General features: G+C 37.3%; 1 protein-coding gene across 1 annotated transcript in view; it reads right to left on the bottom strand.

Annotated features, from left to right (window-relative positions):
* tmtc1 (transmembrane O-mannosyltransferase targeting cadherins 1) overlaps positions 1–17,603 on the bottom strand; it is a 607,165-nt gene that overhangs the window by 282,799 nt on the left and 306,763 nt on the right. Inside the window, exon 8 of the mRNA XM_051929219.1 lies at positions 9,406–9,595. Within this exon, the coding sequence (XP_051785179.1) occupies positions 9,406–9,595 (190 nt within the window). The remainder of the gene's footprint in view (positions 1–9,405; positions 9,596–17,603) is intronic.

The following is a 17,603-nucleotide window of genomic DNA, read 5'->3' as shown; positions in this document are numbered from 1 at the left end:
TACACAAACCCCAGAAGTTTAGTTCATCACACACAAAGCTGTAGATGCTTGGAATAAATTACTGAGTAGGGTAGCAGGCTTACAATTCAAAAGGAGCACCTTGGCAACATTCAAATCTCTTATCTAATGACATCGTGGAATAATTATATAAATTGAAAATGATTGAGTGAGGGTTAAATCTTGTTTTTTTTGCTGTTTATTCTTTTCCTTTGTATTTGTTATTTTTTCTTTATTCTCTCTGTATTCATTTTGAAGCAAATGAAGATGTGAGTTCTAAAATCTGCTAATTACACCTTTTGGTAAAATTTAGTGAACACGTGATTGTGACTTTTCATGCAGTTGGTCATGTGTCGAAAATATGTTTGAGCTTCAAAACCTGCTAATTGCAACAGTGTAGCGCTATAGTTTTAGGGATTTATTTTCAAAATCTGCTTACGGACCCAGATTTTCCTATTTCTCTCCAGTACTAGGGTATTGTACCGTGTTAGCCATTATGAATGTAGAGAAAAGCCAAGCAAAATGACACCTTTTATTGGCTAACTAAAAAGATTACAATATGCAAGCTTTCGAGGCAACTCAGGCCCCTTCTTTTCTCTATTTATCTCCAAAATTTATCTTTTGTACTTAGCTGATTTTGGAACTGAGCTCTTCAAATGCTTCTATCTGTTATATGTTTGATTGAGTAGCTTGACATTGTAATGTTCTGGTTTCTGGAAACAAAATACTAAAAAAAATTCTTAAAACATTTTGTATGTTTTTATCTTAACATTTGTGCTCTTTTTTCACTCCACTATAGGCTGAAACTTAAAAGGAACATTAAATTTTATAGAAGATATTTTGTATTTATTTGAATTTTCAACCTCCTCTAATATAACCAGCAAGCCCGCGATTCTCGAAAGAATCGCAAATCCAAGAATGGCAATCACCTTATGGAGGGTGGGCGCGTCCTGGGAAATGTCATTTAATTAAATAAACACTATTTGTACTAAAGCGGTTTCATTTTGGAGCTGTGACTCATGTGGTTGTGGTGTTTCAGAAGCGCGTTGTAGGCTCCTTGTTTCCATCAGGACGTAAATGCATGACAATATCGCGGTGAAATGGAGGCTCACCGTCATCACTTTGAAACACAAATGCCACTTCATTAACGATGGGAACATTGTATCGTCTCGGATCCTGTTCTTTGTCTTATATTACCACTAAGGCAATTGTAGTTGGTGCCACACCGTCCACCTCTGCTTTTGTATTGGCTTCTCTTTCAACCTCATGTAGCATTTTTATACAGTTTGCTAATGGGTGATTGTTTATGACTTCAGCTACAAGGTGCACTGTTCCAATCCGATGCAATATTTGTCAACACACGCGAAAGCAGTATGGGCCATTCCCAGGGGGGAAGCCGGTGCGTGATGAAATATCATGGAGGGTGGGTGCGTCCTGGGACAGTTCATTTCAACGCGCTTCTGTTATTGTTTTTCTTCATGCAGTCTCGTTTTTGTTTTTTTATGGCTGTGTCGTCGTATATGCGGTGGTGTGGCCGGTCGCGTCCGGGCGGCTGTACAACCTGGCGTGCACGCTTCACCTCAGGTTTAGTTCACAGGTCGTAGGCATGGTAAAGTCTCCATTTAATTCAATAACCCCATTTGAACTAAAGCGGTTTCTTTGTGTGGGCGCCTTCGTTCACGGATTCGCGTTAGCTATAAGTCATTTACTGTTAGGAATTATAATCGCACTTACGCTTAATACGGAGCGTTCATTTATTGTTTTTTTCCATCTGGTGTCGTATCTGTGTTTTCTGTGGCTGGACTGTTAATAATGTATTACTGTAATACTGTAATGTGATTTAAATATGCTGTGTAGTCTGGACCTTTGTGGATTCCGTACTGTAATACTGTAATGTGATTCAAATATGCTGTGTAGTCTGGACGTCTGGGGATTCCGTACTGTAATACTGTAATGTGATTCACATATGCGCTGAATCTTTTGTATTTGTTTTCTCCGTGGCTGTGTCGTTAGCTATGGGCTCGGATTTGTATTTCCGTTAGTTGAGCTGTTTCATTTTTGAGCTGAGACTCCTTTGCCTGGGAGCTGGTTCGTGCGCTTCATTTGTCTAGCGGGTGTGTTTTCTGTGGCTGTGTCGTTAGCTATGGGCGGGCTTGTTGCAGTGGTGATCACACTGGTAGGTGTGTTTTCTGTGGCTGTGTCGTTAGCTATGGGCGGGCTCGTTGCAGTGCAGCAGTGCGCGTGCGCTTCGATGCGCCCTGCGTCCATAACCTTCGGTTAGTAATATGGATACATTAAAAATGGAACTTAGGGTTTAACTTTTCCATGGTTCTTTGCTGTTCAAAATGCAGTATACACTTAGTGGACCATTTATTAGGTACACCCAACTAGTTCTAGATAGGTCTACACTTGCTTACTAGATTCAATGATGTGCCGAAAACATTTCCTAGAGAAATTTTAGTTCCTGCAGAGTTACTGGCCACACATTCATGTTGCAAAGATCTTGTTCCATGTCATCCCAAAGTCACTCCATTAAATTGAAGTATGGGAATTGTGCAAGCCAGTTGAGTAAATTGTAACTATAAAGGGATACATGGGGTAAACAACAATAAACTGGTATACTGCGGCATTTCAATGACACCTAACCAGTTTTAAGAGGCCTAATGTGTTGAAAACGTAATGTACTTTAACATAAGGCAGAAAAGATCAATGTATTATTGTAAAACCATGATTCTTCAGATCTAATGACTTTTTTCCAGTCTTAAGTTGTCCAGTAATTACTTGCACACTTACACCATCTGCCATTTCTTTCCTGGCAGGAGTGGAGCCAGGTATGGTCTTGCGCTGCTGTAGCCCATGCACTACAAGGTCTGTTGTTGGGGTTCAGATATGCTGTTCTGCTCACCACTACTGTAAAACACTATTATTCGGACATGTGTAGCCTTTCTCTTAGCTTGAACAAGTCTGGCCATTCTCCCCTTATCTCTCTCATTAACAAGGTATTCTTATCCACAGAATTGCTGCTCAGTGGATGTTTTTTGTTCATTGCACTATTCTCTGTAAATTATGGAGACTGCAGGAGTGAAAAACTGAGGTGGGTACCAGTTTTTGAGATTCTAAAACCACCATATCAAGCACCAACAATTATATCAAGGTTAAAGAACTTTGGATCACATGTTTTGCTCATTGTAATGTTTTTGAATAACAACAAATCATTTTATATTTTAAATTGAAGCCACATGATTGGTTGTTTGTGGAAGCAGAATATTTTTGTTAACAAGTAGGTGTGCCTAATAACAGATGCCCCTGAATATAAACATAAATTTAAATAGAAAAATGGGAATATATGCGAGAAAAAACCAACAGACTGAACAAATAACTTGTTCCCATTTCTGAGTCAATTTAATAAAAGGACAAATACTTTCTTGAAGAAATGGTTTGTACAATTAGATAATGTTAAATGTCAGCCATCTGCTAGTGTGAAGATTGTGGAGTAAGGCTTTTCAGACAATGCCATGCGATCAGCTATCATTTCTAAATAAATACATCTGCAAGCTGCTACCATTACAACACAGCAGTAAGCCACAAATTACTTTCTTCAGGAAACAAAATTTATGAATAGAAATGTCTGCAAACATAGTTCATTTAAAACTGGTGGGTGTTTTTGAATAACTGGCCAAAATATCAAGATTCTATTGTCTTACTAATCTTCAGGTAGAGATTTCTAATAAATAAAAAAACAAGTTTAATTGCAGTTCCATAGGAAAACAAAGTAACCATAATCCTGGCAAACATAATTTAAAAGCTGAATTGACAAAATGTTACATTACAAAGGAAACCCAATGTAAATTGAATCAATTCAAAGCTTCCACCCGATGTAGTCATTAAGTTTATTTTATTTGTTTATTTATTTATTTATGGATTAATTAATTGATTGGCTACATTATTTGTCCTGTGAGTATGTATCCATGTTGTTTATGTTTCTGCTGCTGTATGCATCTGAACTTCCCCATTGGATTTATAGAGTTTATCTAATCTAATCTAAAGGATTGCCTGGGTGGAAAATTAAAGGAAAAACACTGTGACTGACTTGGAATTTCTTCGTAAGATTTGAGGTCTAAGTGCCCTGGAAGTGAATTTTTCAGAGGGAAACGGAAAAAGAAATGACAGCGGCTGGTGGCATATATATATGTACAGTACGTTTGTGTGTGTGTCTGTGTGTGTGAGATAGGTTATAGTCTGTTGCCCAACTAAGTGGCCATCCTACCATTTAAATATCACTTAGGAGTCATAAATCAAATTCCATTAACTAGCATCTAATGAGCTCATAGGAAAACACCTTCCATGAAAATTAAATTCCAGGACTTAGCTAAGAATGCAGAAACAGAGAGAGTGAGAGAGAGCGAACAAGAGGACACGGGAGGCTGCTTTGAAAAGTACATGGCAGGCGAGTAAGAGGAGTGACCATCCCAAACTAAAAACAATGTTTAAAACATAGAGAAAGAAATAAAGTAATTGGTGTTAGGCATTTTCCTTCGTGTTTATCCTTTTACACTGTACTAATTCGTAGCCATTCTTTGCTCCTACCCTGGTGTTTAGTTTACAAAAAACAATTTGATTTGATATTTTGGTGTCTGAAAGTATTTCTGGAAGGCTGAAGAGATGTCTAAGGAATGTCCTGCTGGTATATGTGTTACAAATGCAACCATTTTTTAACACATTTAATCTGTGTCATGGCAGGAGGAAAACCAGAGTAGCAAACGAAAACCTATGCATGCATGACACAAACATGCAAACTCCAGTGTTTAGTGTAGATTCTGCTAGTTTCAACAAGCTGAGTACTCTTTACACATAATGATAAATACTGTGTTTCTTTGTATTTATTGGATGGTGTTTTTGTGATTCAAGCTCAGGACTCTGGAGTATGCCCCATAATGACAATGTGAAAAAAGTTTACTTGAGATTTTTGCAAATTTATTAAAAATAAAAAAATTGAGAAATCACATGTACATAAGTATTCACAGCCTTTGCCATGAAGCTCGAAATTGAGCTCAGGTGCATCCTGTTTCCCCTGATCATCCTTGAGATGTTTCTGCAGCTTAATTGGAGTCCACCTATGGTAAATTAAGTTGATTGGACATGATATGGAAAGGCACACATCTGTCTATATAAGGTCCCACAGTTGACAGTTCATGTCAGAGCACAAACCAAGCATGAAATCAAAGGAATTGTCTGTAGACCTCCGAGACAGGATTGTCTCGAGGCACAAATCTGGGGAAGGTTACAGAAAAATATCTACTGCTCTGAAGGTCCCAATGAGCACAGTGGCCTTCATCATCTGTAAGTGGAAGAAGTTCAAAACCACCAGAACTCTTCCTAGACCTGGCCGGCCATCTAAACTGAGCGATCGGGGGAGAAGGGCCTTAGTCAGGAAGGTGACCAAGAACCTGATGGTCACTCTGTCAGAGCTCCAGAGGTCCTCTGTGGAGAGAGGAGAACCTTCCAGAAGGACAACCATCTCTGCATTAATCCACCAATCAGGCCTGTATGGTAGAGTGGCCAGCCGGAATCCACTCCTTAGTAAAAGGCACATGGCAGCCAGCCTGGAGTTTGCCAAAAGGCACCTGAAGGACTCTCAAACCATGAGAAAGAAAATTCTCTGGTCTGTTGAGACAAACATTGAACTCTTTGGTGTGAATGCCAGGCGTTATGTTTGGAGGAAACCAGGCACCGCTCATCACCAGGCCAGCTGTAGGGATGTTTTTCAGCGGCAGGGACTGGGAGACTAGTCAGGATGAAGGGAAAGATGACTGCAGCAATGTACAGAGACATCCTGGATGAAAACCTGCTCCAGAGCGCTCTTGCCCTCAGGCTGGGGCGACGGTTCATCTTTCAGCAGGACAACAACCCTAAGCACACTACCAAGATATCAAAGGAGTGGCTTCAGGACAACTCTGTGAATGTCCTTGAGTGTCCCAGCCAGAGCCCAGACTTGAATCCGATTAAACATCTCTGGAGAGATCTTAAAATGGCTGTGCACCGACGCTTCCCATCCAACCTGATGGAGCTTGAGAGGTGCTGCAAAGAGGAATGGGACAAACTGGCCAAGGATAGGTGTGCCAAGCTTATGGCATCATGTTCAAAAAGACTTGAGGCTGTAATTGCTTCCAAAGGTGCATCGACAAAGTATTGAGCAAAGGCTGTGAATACTTATGTACATGTGATTTCTCAGTTTTTTTATTTTTAATAAATTTGCAAAAATCTCAAGTAAACTTTTTTCACATTGTCATTATGGGGTGTTGTGTGTAGAATTCTGAGGGAAAAAATGAATTTAACCCATTTTGGAATAAGGCTGTACCATAACAAAATGTGGAAAAAGTGATGCGCTGTGAATACTTTCCGGATGCACTGTATCTGGTGTGTATTATAATGATTTGCATCTTTGTCCCTACCAGTGACTTACATTTTCTCCACAACAAGAGTCATTTAACTCACTCATGGTCCAGTGGTGAAAACATGGAAAAAATATGATTTAATGGTCACTTTACATAAAAATGTAAAAACGGCATAACAATACTGGTTGTTTGCCAATAAGACAGGTAAAAATCTTTGGCCCATACAAAACAATAACCACCTCTTTTCCATTGTAGCATTCTTATTTATTACTTAACTATGTCAAAGAAATGTATAAATGGTCCTCAATTACAGTAAAGGTGTACTGTAATATATACACAAAATTTACCTTCACATGTGGCCCACCACAAAAGATCTGAAAGTTCTAACCTATCATTTTACTTCATGCATGTAGAGTAACTAAGCACATGCAAGAAAATGTGACACGGCTAACTTGATAATACTTCAAAAATCTCTACATTAATTTTTATAAAGCTTTTGTCCTATTCAGCATTGCGGTGTTGAAGTCTAGCATGGCACTATCACACCTACATATTCTATTTGTAACTGCCAATTAACTATCACACAAACTTGGAATCTAGAAAGGTGCCAGATTACCTGGAGAAAACCCTTGCAAACATGGCAAAAACTCCACCCAGACAGTCCCCATGACAGTGAAGTCAATTCAGGTTGCTGGAATCATGCAATTGTACTGCCAACCACTGTATAGGCAGACAGAACTTTATTTGTCCCCAGGGGGAAATTAGGCAAACACACTAAATTTGCAAATACTACATTGAAAATCAAGTTATCAAGAATAAAGTTATAGCGATATATTTAAAATACATGCTTTTAATTTTTGTAGGTGCCAGTCACATCATTTACACTTACACAAAGCCTTGTAAAAATATAAAGATTCATAACAAATGAGCTTAAAAAATGGCATATATAGGATCTACTAAAATCTGTTATTTTGATGTCATTTATATAAGTAAAGGTATTTTTAAAACAATATCTTGCATTACATTGGATGACCTTCAAGATGTAAACACCCCAGAACTTCACTAAACTGCTATATTACAAAACAATTATGAGCCAGAGGTCATCTGAAATGATTTTAATTGAGCAGATGGCAAACTGGAAAGTCTCATGTTAGAACTGCTGCTTCTCTACACTGACACAACATAGTTCAGGTTGTTGATTCATCTGGCATTTGTCTGATGATGCAAACAGGGCAGATGCAAGACATGGTGGAAGGATAACAGCATATCTTACAGATGGAATCTCCAAGAAGAACTCAAATTTTGTGCTAAGCAAACAAAAGCTTTGACTACCCTACTTGAGTGATTGCCATCTCTCACCAACATCAGAAAGATTTAATAAAAAATTGGACAAACATTGCAGTAGGCAGTGTGGTTAAGTGGTTAAGCTTTGGACTTAAAACCCTGAGGTTGTGGGTTCAGATCACACTACTGAAACTGTGTGACCATAAGCAAGTCACTTCACCTGCCTTTCCTCCATATGGAAAAAAACAAGTAGATGTAAATGTATGCAATATACTTAATTAGACAGGCATTCAAATGTTTTTTAACACAACATGACCAGTTCAAACCCAGCTACTCACTCCCTTTATGATTCCGAGCTAGTCTTGTAACCTGTTTTGTAAATGAAAACAATAAAGAACCACACTTGAAATTTTGTATAATACAAAGTATCACGTATATAATAAAAGGCAGAATCTTGCAAAAAAAAATTTGAAGTCACATACTTGCCACAGTGAAGAGAGAATGTGATAGACTGTAAAAGATCAGTTAAACTGCAAAAAGAAATTTCAATTTGCATCAGAGCCATTTTATGCAACACATACATACATTGTTAAACCTGCTTAATACAATTCAGGGTCACAGGGAGGCTGAAGTGTCTCACAATTTTTAATAATAATAATCTTTAAAATTTATATAGCGCTTTTCTCACTACTCAAAGCACTTTACGTAGTGAGTGGGAAGCAACTTCAACCACCACTAATGTGCAGCAACCACCTAGATGATGTGATGAGAGCCATTTCTGCACCAGTATGCTCACCACACATTAGCTGAAAGGGTAGCCAATTGCAGCCAGAATGACTAGGCCATAGTGGGCAATTTAGCCTGGACATTATGATATACTCCGTTGTTTATGAAGGATGCCCAGGGATCTTTTATGACTACATGAAGGCAGGACCTCAGTTTTATGTCTCATGGGAAAGACGGCACAATTTATACAACACAGTGTCCCCATCACTGCACTGGAGTACTGGGATCCACATTCAGACAACAGGGTAAGTATGTTGCTGGCCTCACCAACACCTCTTCCAGCGGCAACCCAAGCTTTTCCTGATTGGTCTACCATCCAAGTACTAGCCGGGCCCGAACATGCTAAGCTTCAGGTGGTTGACTTGTTCTGAAGTGCATGTACTGAAATAAAATTCAACCTAACAAATATTTTAAGGAACCCCATCTGTGGTATTCTTGACTGTGAGAAAATCAGTTTTCAGGCATAAGCAAAAATAAAAAAAACAAGCACCAGATGTGCAGCCAGCCTTCAGTCTACTCTAGAGAACCCTGAACAGCCCAAAATTCACAGGATTGTTTTAAATATACCTTTATTATGCCAACAAATACATGGACATTCATTAACTGGCACAACTCTTATGCATATTACCAATTTTCTCTTTTTCATCCTTAGGCTTCTTGTCTCCATATGTGGCACCGTTTGTGGCCGTCCTTTAAATAGGCAGCATGCTAGTTTAAGCCCAACAAAGGCCTCATTAGTGCCTATTGCCAACAGTATGTGTCATACACAAACACCATAATTAGCTAATTAACTCATTCATTATAGAGGAAGGAAGCTATAAGGCAGCCTTCACTGGCTCCTGTGATCATCACATCACTTGATTTTTAAAGTAAATTGGTAGCCTTTGCTAAACTTTCTAAAGGATTTTCATTTTGTTTTCAAAAATAATAGGGTGAAATTTACCTGCAGTGTTAAAAGGCAATGGAGGCACAAAGAAATCATCATAACTCCAAAAAGGATGATAGCCAAAATGCGACTGTCCCACATTGTCTCCACAAGAGGAATGCTCCCCACCTGCCAGTCATAACACAGTACCACAGGTGCCAGCAGGAGCCAGGCGTTAAAGGCCAGAAGATAAGAATATGTCAGGAATCTGCAAATAAATATGAAGAATATCAAATGAAGATTTAATATTTCTGACATCCATAAAATATAAGCAGACAGACTTTTTGTTAGCCTTGGCCACCTTCAGCATCAACTTCCTGTTTTCATCATAGATAGAAGTGTTATAATGTTCGATTTTTTTTTGTAAAAGTAAGAAAACTAAAATTAAACAGGTATGTAGGCAGCTTACATTAAAGCTCATTAACCAGCAGAAGATCTGAGAGAACTAGGGTGTTCTTTATACAAAAAGGGGTGAGATTGCTAAAAATGCTTCTCAAGTTTAACATTTATTCAAATTGAGGAAGGCCAAATAACAAATTGAGATGGTAAAAGCATTAAACTGACCAAAGTGAAAGGCCTTCAGGTTTGAAGAATACTGATAAAGCAACAGTGGCAATGAGTGTTTAATGAAAATAAATCTACTCTACTGATGGACTAAAAAAATCATAAAAACACTACTGCAAAATCCCTGGGCCACCTCATACCACTAGGGCAGCTTGTATATGCTAGACATAGATCTTCTGCAAAGAAAATGTGGTTCAATTAATCCGTAAGAAAGCTAATCTGTGAGGGAGAAGACAATGTCATAAAGACATGCTCATCATACTCTTTCTTAACCAAGCATACTTGCTCTGCCTCATATTGGAAAGTACTCTTACTTGAGGCAAGTGAAAAAGATGGGTCACAGAACTGCTCATGGAATTTTGACTTCTTCACTGATGCATATACGTAAATGGACATGCATGACATTTAAAATTACAATTCATCCAGCACTCACATAGAACCAAGTTTGGTCTCATAAGAATCATTAAAAATGATGTCCCATGTAAAACAAAATAAAACAAATATTTCTTAGAACTATGTTTCTGCCAGTTCTGGCCCACTAAAGGTCTTTTCCAGAGTTTGTACACTTCAGTATACAGTATTTTCAATTCCAGAATATTTTATGACTTTTCCAGTACCAACCAGCACAAGAATCCAGCACTACTTTACAATCGGGTTCTCCTTATCCACAGCAGAATTATGTTAACCTAATAAGAACACAAATGAACTCAAACACGTGGCCTATTTTAAACTGTTGACTACTTACTAAAACGGACATTGAAGCTTGCACTATATACCCAGAGTAATAGTGCAGTTATGCGCTATTTATGCAATTGTAGGTGGGACCTCTACATTTTAAAAACATGGACAACGTATGTGCCATTGTACGTGTAGTGTCAATGTAGTGACTCGTGTCAATATTTTGGTGTGTGCATGGAAAAGATACAGAGATCATGAAAACAGCATGTTTTGTTCAAGCACTTTTTACAAACATAACACTTTAAACAACATGTAAAAATGTTACTGTGTTGGGATGTTAGTGACCTCATACCAATTAAGCAAATAAATGATCATAAAAAATAGATTTGGCATATTTTATGGAGTGAAAAGTTGTTAATGGAAAGTACAAGGTACAGTATACATTGGGAAGGAAATCCATGCACAGTTGATGACTTTCTCTCACCATCAGGAAACATTTCCTAAAAAAGGTTAGCCATGTTTTCATCATGCTCATACATCACATTTAACACTAAGAGGATTTCAGACATTCACTTTTAGTCACATATGAAGTCAAAGAAGATGATATAGTTCAAGTATCATGAGCCCAATGTAGTTGCAATGTGTGCAGGTGTGCAGCTTAACCAATAGACCACTTTAATAAATAAATAAATAATTGGCTGGCTCAATCTCTGTGGGTGTGTGTGCTGGCACAGCTTTGGGAGGTTGGTGGAGTAACTGGGGCTAGACATACCTGCACGTGAGGGTGCTGTCTGTCTCAATTGCTTCATCAGCTTTCTGCGGTACACAATTGAGGCGCTGCACCCACGGAGGCATATAAAGGAGAGTCGGCACGGGAAAAGGGAAAAAAACAAGGACAGAAAGGAAAGAATGGAAGGTTAAAGGAAAGGATTGAAAGGAGTGTAGTAGCAAGTGAGAAAGAGCCAGTGCAATATGGGAAGAAGCAGGCGGACAGGTTTAAAGCCCTGGGGATGGAGTGAGTGGCCAGGGCTCAAGATGGGGGCTGAAGGTTGCTCCTGCTGAGCTTGGGAGAAGGAGCAATCAGAGTACTCCACAGGGTCTCCCATGCAGGGCCGGGGATGACAGAGGCAGTCCGAGAGAGTTAAGGCCTCTTGGCTCCCAGTGGATCGCTGTGGCATGGGCAACAGGGAAACAAGCTGGAATTCAAGGTTGTCTGCGCCTATTGGTTGACATTTCTTCAAACTGCAAGGTCCAAATAGGATAAGCCAGAGAGACACCTGCTTTAAAGGGTTGCATCTGGGCTCAAGCAATTTTTAGAAGACTCTTTTCGGCTTGTTTTAACCTCGTTTTTAAGGAATATTTATTTGATTGATTTTAACCTCCCCTTTATACCTTCTTTTAATGGATTATTTATTTATTGAACACCCTTTGCTCTGACTATTTTGAATAAAAGAACTGAAACACTTTTGCACCTAACCATTTACTTTGTGTGTTGTGCCTTCATTCGCTGGCTCATCCCTAGGGTACATTATTGGCCACAGCAGGTTCAAAAGGTTCTCTAGATCAACTGGAAGTGTGAAGGCGACGTGCACCGTCACACCCATCTGCAGCTGTCACTAGTGCTATTGCTGGCCGTTTCACTGACACAACAGCTTGCTGGTGCAATGATAAAATGTGATGATAGCCCCACAAAAGGGCCAAATAAATTCTTCAAAGAATTACTGGCTTCTCTGCTCTTCCTCAGTTCACAATGTTTCCTTCCATTCATATGGCTTTTCAAAGTGGACTCACCCAAAATTCCAAATGTAAAACTTTTTAATACATTAATGGCACAAAGCCATATACTTATCTGATTTATCTTGTTGAAGACAATATTTGCAGTCGGCATTCTCCAACCATTTCAAGTTAAACACACACTTCCCTGACATTTTGACTGCTCAAACAATCAGAGTGACATGTTTAATATACACAGTGTAATTTACCTTCCTAACTATTTACCAATTAACACTAACTCAGCACTAGTAATTCAATGTGAAGGCTACTACATATCAATATCAGTTCATCCACGCATCCACACACAGAGCACAATGCAACGTCATATTAACGTGCAAGGTCATTAAACATAATATTAATGCAAGATGTGAGTGTTTTGTTGGTGAAATATTGGATGTTTTATCTCATGATATATACTTTTTGGAATTCACTTTAATATTTTCCATGACTTTTAAGTACCATTTAATTGCTTTTGAGTTTCAAAGACTTTTAAGTACAGGATTTTGGTGTGTTAATTTTAGAATTTGTCTTCATAAATGTACAACTTGGTCTCCGACTATGCAGTAAGATTTTGCTCTGCGAAAAAGAAAGACTGTTGTCAGGAATTCATACTGCTACAACATCCTACACCCACAATATGACTAATTTCATTTTTAGATATATTACAAAACGCTAGATTCCAATATGTTTTAAAATATATGTACAATGTATTGACAAAATCATTCACCACACTGACAAGTTTAAATTTCTAATTTAATATGAATTCTGTTTAAATGATTGGGAGGATAATAAAATTGTGTCACATCACAGAATGTGAAAAGGAGTGTTTAGGCAAGTTGTCATCTATCTATGCAGAAAGACGAAGAGACATATGTATGCACGAAAGGCACAAGGCTGAGTTTGATATTCTTAGCATGTTTTTTGTTATCAGAGAAAAAAATAAGATGGATGAAATCACTACGGTGTGGTCCCCTTTGCATGACAATGAGAGCACTGCAATGAGCTGTCTTCCACTTGTTAGATAAATAAGTATAAAGACTGCTCAGGAATGGATTTGTGAAAAGGAAACACATGGCCTTGTCTACAGAAAAAAAAAAATCTTTTGTCAAAAAAAAAAAAAACTGTCATTTTGTTTGAAACTGCTACAGGTAGTCCCAAATAATACATTTAATGCCCTGAATTTAACCTTAAAGATAACTGCATAATGTATCCTAGAAGGTCAGTCTCCTTTTCTAGGCCTAAAAAGGTACTAATGGTACATATGTAATGTAGGACTAGTTCTAGAAGGCTGAAAATACAAGGAGGAGAACATGGTTTCTGAAACAAAAGTATGAGACCTAAAAAGCATAATAACAGAAGATACAAGCATTTAGTAGCTACTATAGGTACACATACTTATCAAAGCTGATAAAAAGTTTTGGGGTGGCACAGGAAACCTCATTTAATGCTAATAATCTAATGAAGCCAGGCGTCCCACCTGTCCACGAGACTAACTTCATTGAATCCTCTCAGACAAAGCCTAGAAACAATAAGGAATGAGAATATATATGTTAGATAAAATGATCAATGGGGGCTAGGTGGATGTTTGGCCCTGGAACCCCTGCAGATTTTGTTTTTTTTTCCTGCTCCTTAACTAGAGTTTTTTTTGTTTATTTTTTTCTGTCCTCCCGGCCATCTGATCTTATCACCAGGCTCATCTTTGGAGACCTGCATTATTATATTGTATATAGGGATGCTACTCTTCAACTAGTTATATACAGTTTGTTTTATAAAAGCATATAGATTTATTTTTTCTTTGTTACTGGCACAAAAATGGCTACAGTCGCATCAGGTGGATGTTTCATTAGTGGTGGTTCAAGTGACTCCTCAGTCACTGAAGTACTTTCAGTAGTGAGAAAAGCGCTATATATTAGTGGTGGTTCAAATGGCTCCTCAGTCACTGAAGTACTTTCAGTAGTGAGAAAAGCGCTATACATAATTGTAAATTATTATTATTATTATTATTATTATAGTTAGGTGGTGACTCTTGCCAGTTAAGGCAGAACAAGAATAACATCAGCTATTAATTAGTAACAGGCAGCAGTATGAGCTGCTTTCCATTACTCAAGTCAGCAGCATCAGTGCCAGCTGCAGGCAAGCCTATAAAAATAGCAAGCCTTCTACAGTCACATGATCATCATTTTAGGATGGCATAAGTGAGCAGTCTTTCTAAGGATAGCAAGCTACATGATAGAATGATAAAATAAGAAAAACTCTATTGGGTCAGCAATCGCAAGCACCATGCACTGCTACAATATACAAAGTATCCTTTATTTATCAGCCAGTGCATGCAGAAGGAAAACGGGGAGTAAATAAACAAAAGACAAACCATAAAATTATCATAAATTAGATATATACTCAAAGTGCTTGTTAGGATCTAAAATGAAAATTACTATGGCCGATAAACAGTTTTAAAACACAAATCTCTTGAAATGTCTTCCACCACTAGATGCATGCTCTGCCTAATGTGCTTATGAGTTATCACCTGGTAAGACTCAAAACCTACATAACCAAATGCTTGGAACAATACAATAAAAACAAATTTGGAATTGTTTGAAGGTAATTCAACATATCAGACAGAAACATGAGAAACAGAACATACTGAAACAAGATTCTCAAAAATTCACCCATTCAAATTGTTTTAAGTAGGAAATAATATAAATCCAGTTATAAAAAGTTATAAAAAAAAATAAGTTGTACCTGATGAATGATCTTAAAATGAAACTGTTATCTTCTATTATTTAACCCTTTCATGCCGAGTTTACACTCAACCACACTTGTGATGTCACCAGTTAGACTCACTCTGGATTCAGTAAATGTTACTAATCTTTTTTTCTTTTCATTAAAGACAGTAAAAGCTTTATAAAGCATAGTCCTACCAGAAGAATGAAACTGACAAGCCATTATACATGTTTGAAGTTTACCACATCTCTCATCATTCATTTTGCAGTCAACAAACAAACCTGAACTTCTCACATCAGCATCTTTACAGCTACATTAGATTTCTGCTGTTCAAAGAAAATGAATTACTTAAATTTCTTAGTTAAAATGAGTTAATGATTTTTTATATTACCACATAACTACAAAACTAGAAAATATGCTAGCTGTACCTTACAGCTTATATCAAATTAAATACCAAGAACAAAAATATATATATGTTAAACTGGCATTTAAAAAAAAACTTCACTGTTGAAGGTAAAATCAAAAATTATAACGTACAGATATTACTATAAACAGTTCATATTAATATAATTCCTGACATATTTATTTTAAATACATATATACAGTACAATAAGCATAGATAAAAGGCTTATAGAAGTTAAAAATAAAATAATTTAGAAACACATTTATTAGCTGGAATTTTTTATCTAAAGTGACAATTAAGAAGTGCTAGGTATATGCTTTCACAATTTGAATAAATTCAAATATGAGTTAGTGGCATTGATTGATGGCTAAAGGTTTAATGCTTTGGCCACTAGTTGATTGCTCCATGTCATGGAAGAACAATAAAAGCGGCCAATCTAGTATGGGATTAGGATATGTCAGGCATAAATGGATGAAGATACCTCTTCACATCAAGAGGTTTAAAAAAATTGATCTGGTTCCAGATAGAGGTGTAGGTGTTCCTTGTGAAAAAGAGTTAATTAGTGTGTTTTATGTTGGATGAAGGGAGTGACAGGCGTACAACAGGGCACAATACAGTGGCAGCATGCTGTAGGGATTTGTATTGCGGCCTAAGGTAGCTTTTGTTTTCAGTGTACTAATTTCTTGTGGTTGGCATTATTTTCAACATTTTTCCATTGTATATTTTCACATAATTAGCATAGTTAAAACATAATAAAATGTATCATATGTGAAAGGTTGATGCAGGGCTTATGGGTTTCAGAGGGTGCACAACAGTTCATATTTATCTTTTGTTTCTACAGTCAGGAGGACAATAAAATAGAAGAAGTCCTCAGAGTTCCCCCTTACTCCTCTGCTGACCCACTGTTTCTGGTCTCCCTCGCACACAGCCATAAAGATGCAAAAAATGGCCGTCAGCTGAGCCCATTTCATGAAGACCGCACACTAGGGACTTTATTTTTTATTATCTTTTTTATTCTTTACATGAAGGCAATACACTGAGTGCCCTTTCTGGGTCTCCAGCACTCTTTATGGATTACTGTTTTTCTATTTGGATACAAGTTTTAGTTCAATTCTGTTAATTCTGCTGAAGTTTAAAATAAAACAAACTCAAAAGAGCAAAACATACTTGCTTTTGATATTTCTATGGTTCAGTTAGAAAGTAGGCAGGTTAAACAGCAGGGTGAAATATGAATCTTTAACACAGTTTTTAAAAGTTGGTTCAAAAATCCTAACTGTCCCAATGAAAAATCTTAAATTTATATGAAGTTTCTACCTGGTAAACATAGTCCCAAGCTGCTGCACTGCTACAATACAGCTGTTTTTAATACATCCACAGATGAAGCATTAGGTTTACCAGATAGAACTTAAAATATTAAAAGACAATACAGCACTGCTACACTGATATCTTATGGCTCAGTTATCATATATTAAGGTGGAAAGTTCCCATTTCAATAATTGGCAACAAGAACATTTAATAATAATTTGAGAGTACTGTACATACTATCATTTACCAAACATTCTGAGAGGCCTTTTGATGTGGTACCTCATTAGATGCTAATTATTCCACTGCAGGCAGCAGAGATTCAGGGTGCGGTGTGCAGATGAGAACAGAATTGCTTAAATGCAGGAAGCAATATGTTATGGGTCATTAGAACATTAAAAATGGTGTCCTCACAGTGTTAGTTCTATTCCTTTTTGGTTTGTTGTTTTAATTTATACAACTGACTAAAATAAACACTTTTTAAAATTTGCTGATGACACAAAATTACAAAGTATCTAAGAAAGTCTAAAAAGTCCCTACAGAGGATGGCTTTAAATGGTAGGCAAGATACATGAAAATAAGATGAAGTTTAGTGTAAATAAAAGTATATTTCACATTTAGGGATTAAGAATATCAAATATTATTACACAGTGGATGGCACATATTCTGCTGAGAGATTTATAAAAAAGATGACCTAAAGGAAAGTATTAAAAGATTAGTCAAACATATATAGCAAAGTTGTAAATGAGAGGTGAGAGATAAATAAATCATAAGG

This window comes from Erpetoichthys calabaricus, chromosome 1, assembly GCF_900747795.2.
Source record: "Erpetoichthys calabaricus chromosome 1, fErpCal1.3, whole genome shotgun sequence".
In the NCBI taxonomy this organism is placed as follows: domain Eukaryota; kingdom Metazoa; phylum Chordata; class Cladistia; order Polypteriformes; family Polypteridae; genus Erpetoichthys; species Erpetoichthys calabaricus.
The sequence above is the reverse complement of the archived record's forward strand: the minus strand, read 5'-3'. Positions and strand labels throughout refer to the sequence as shown.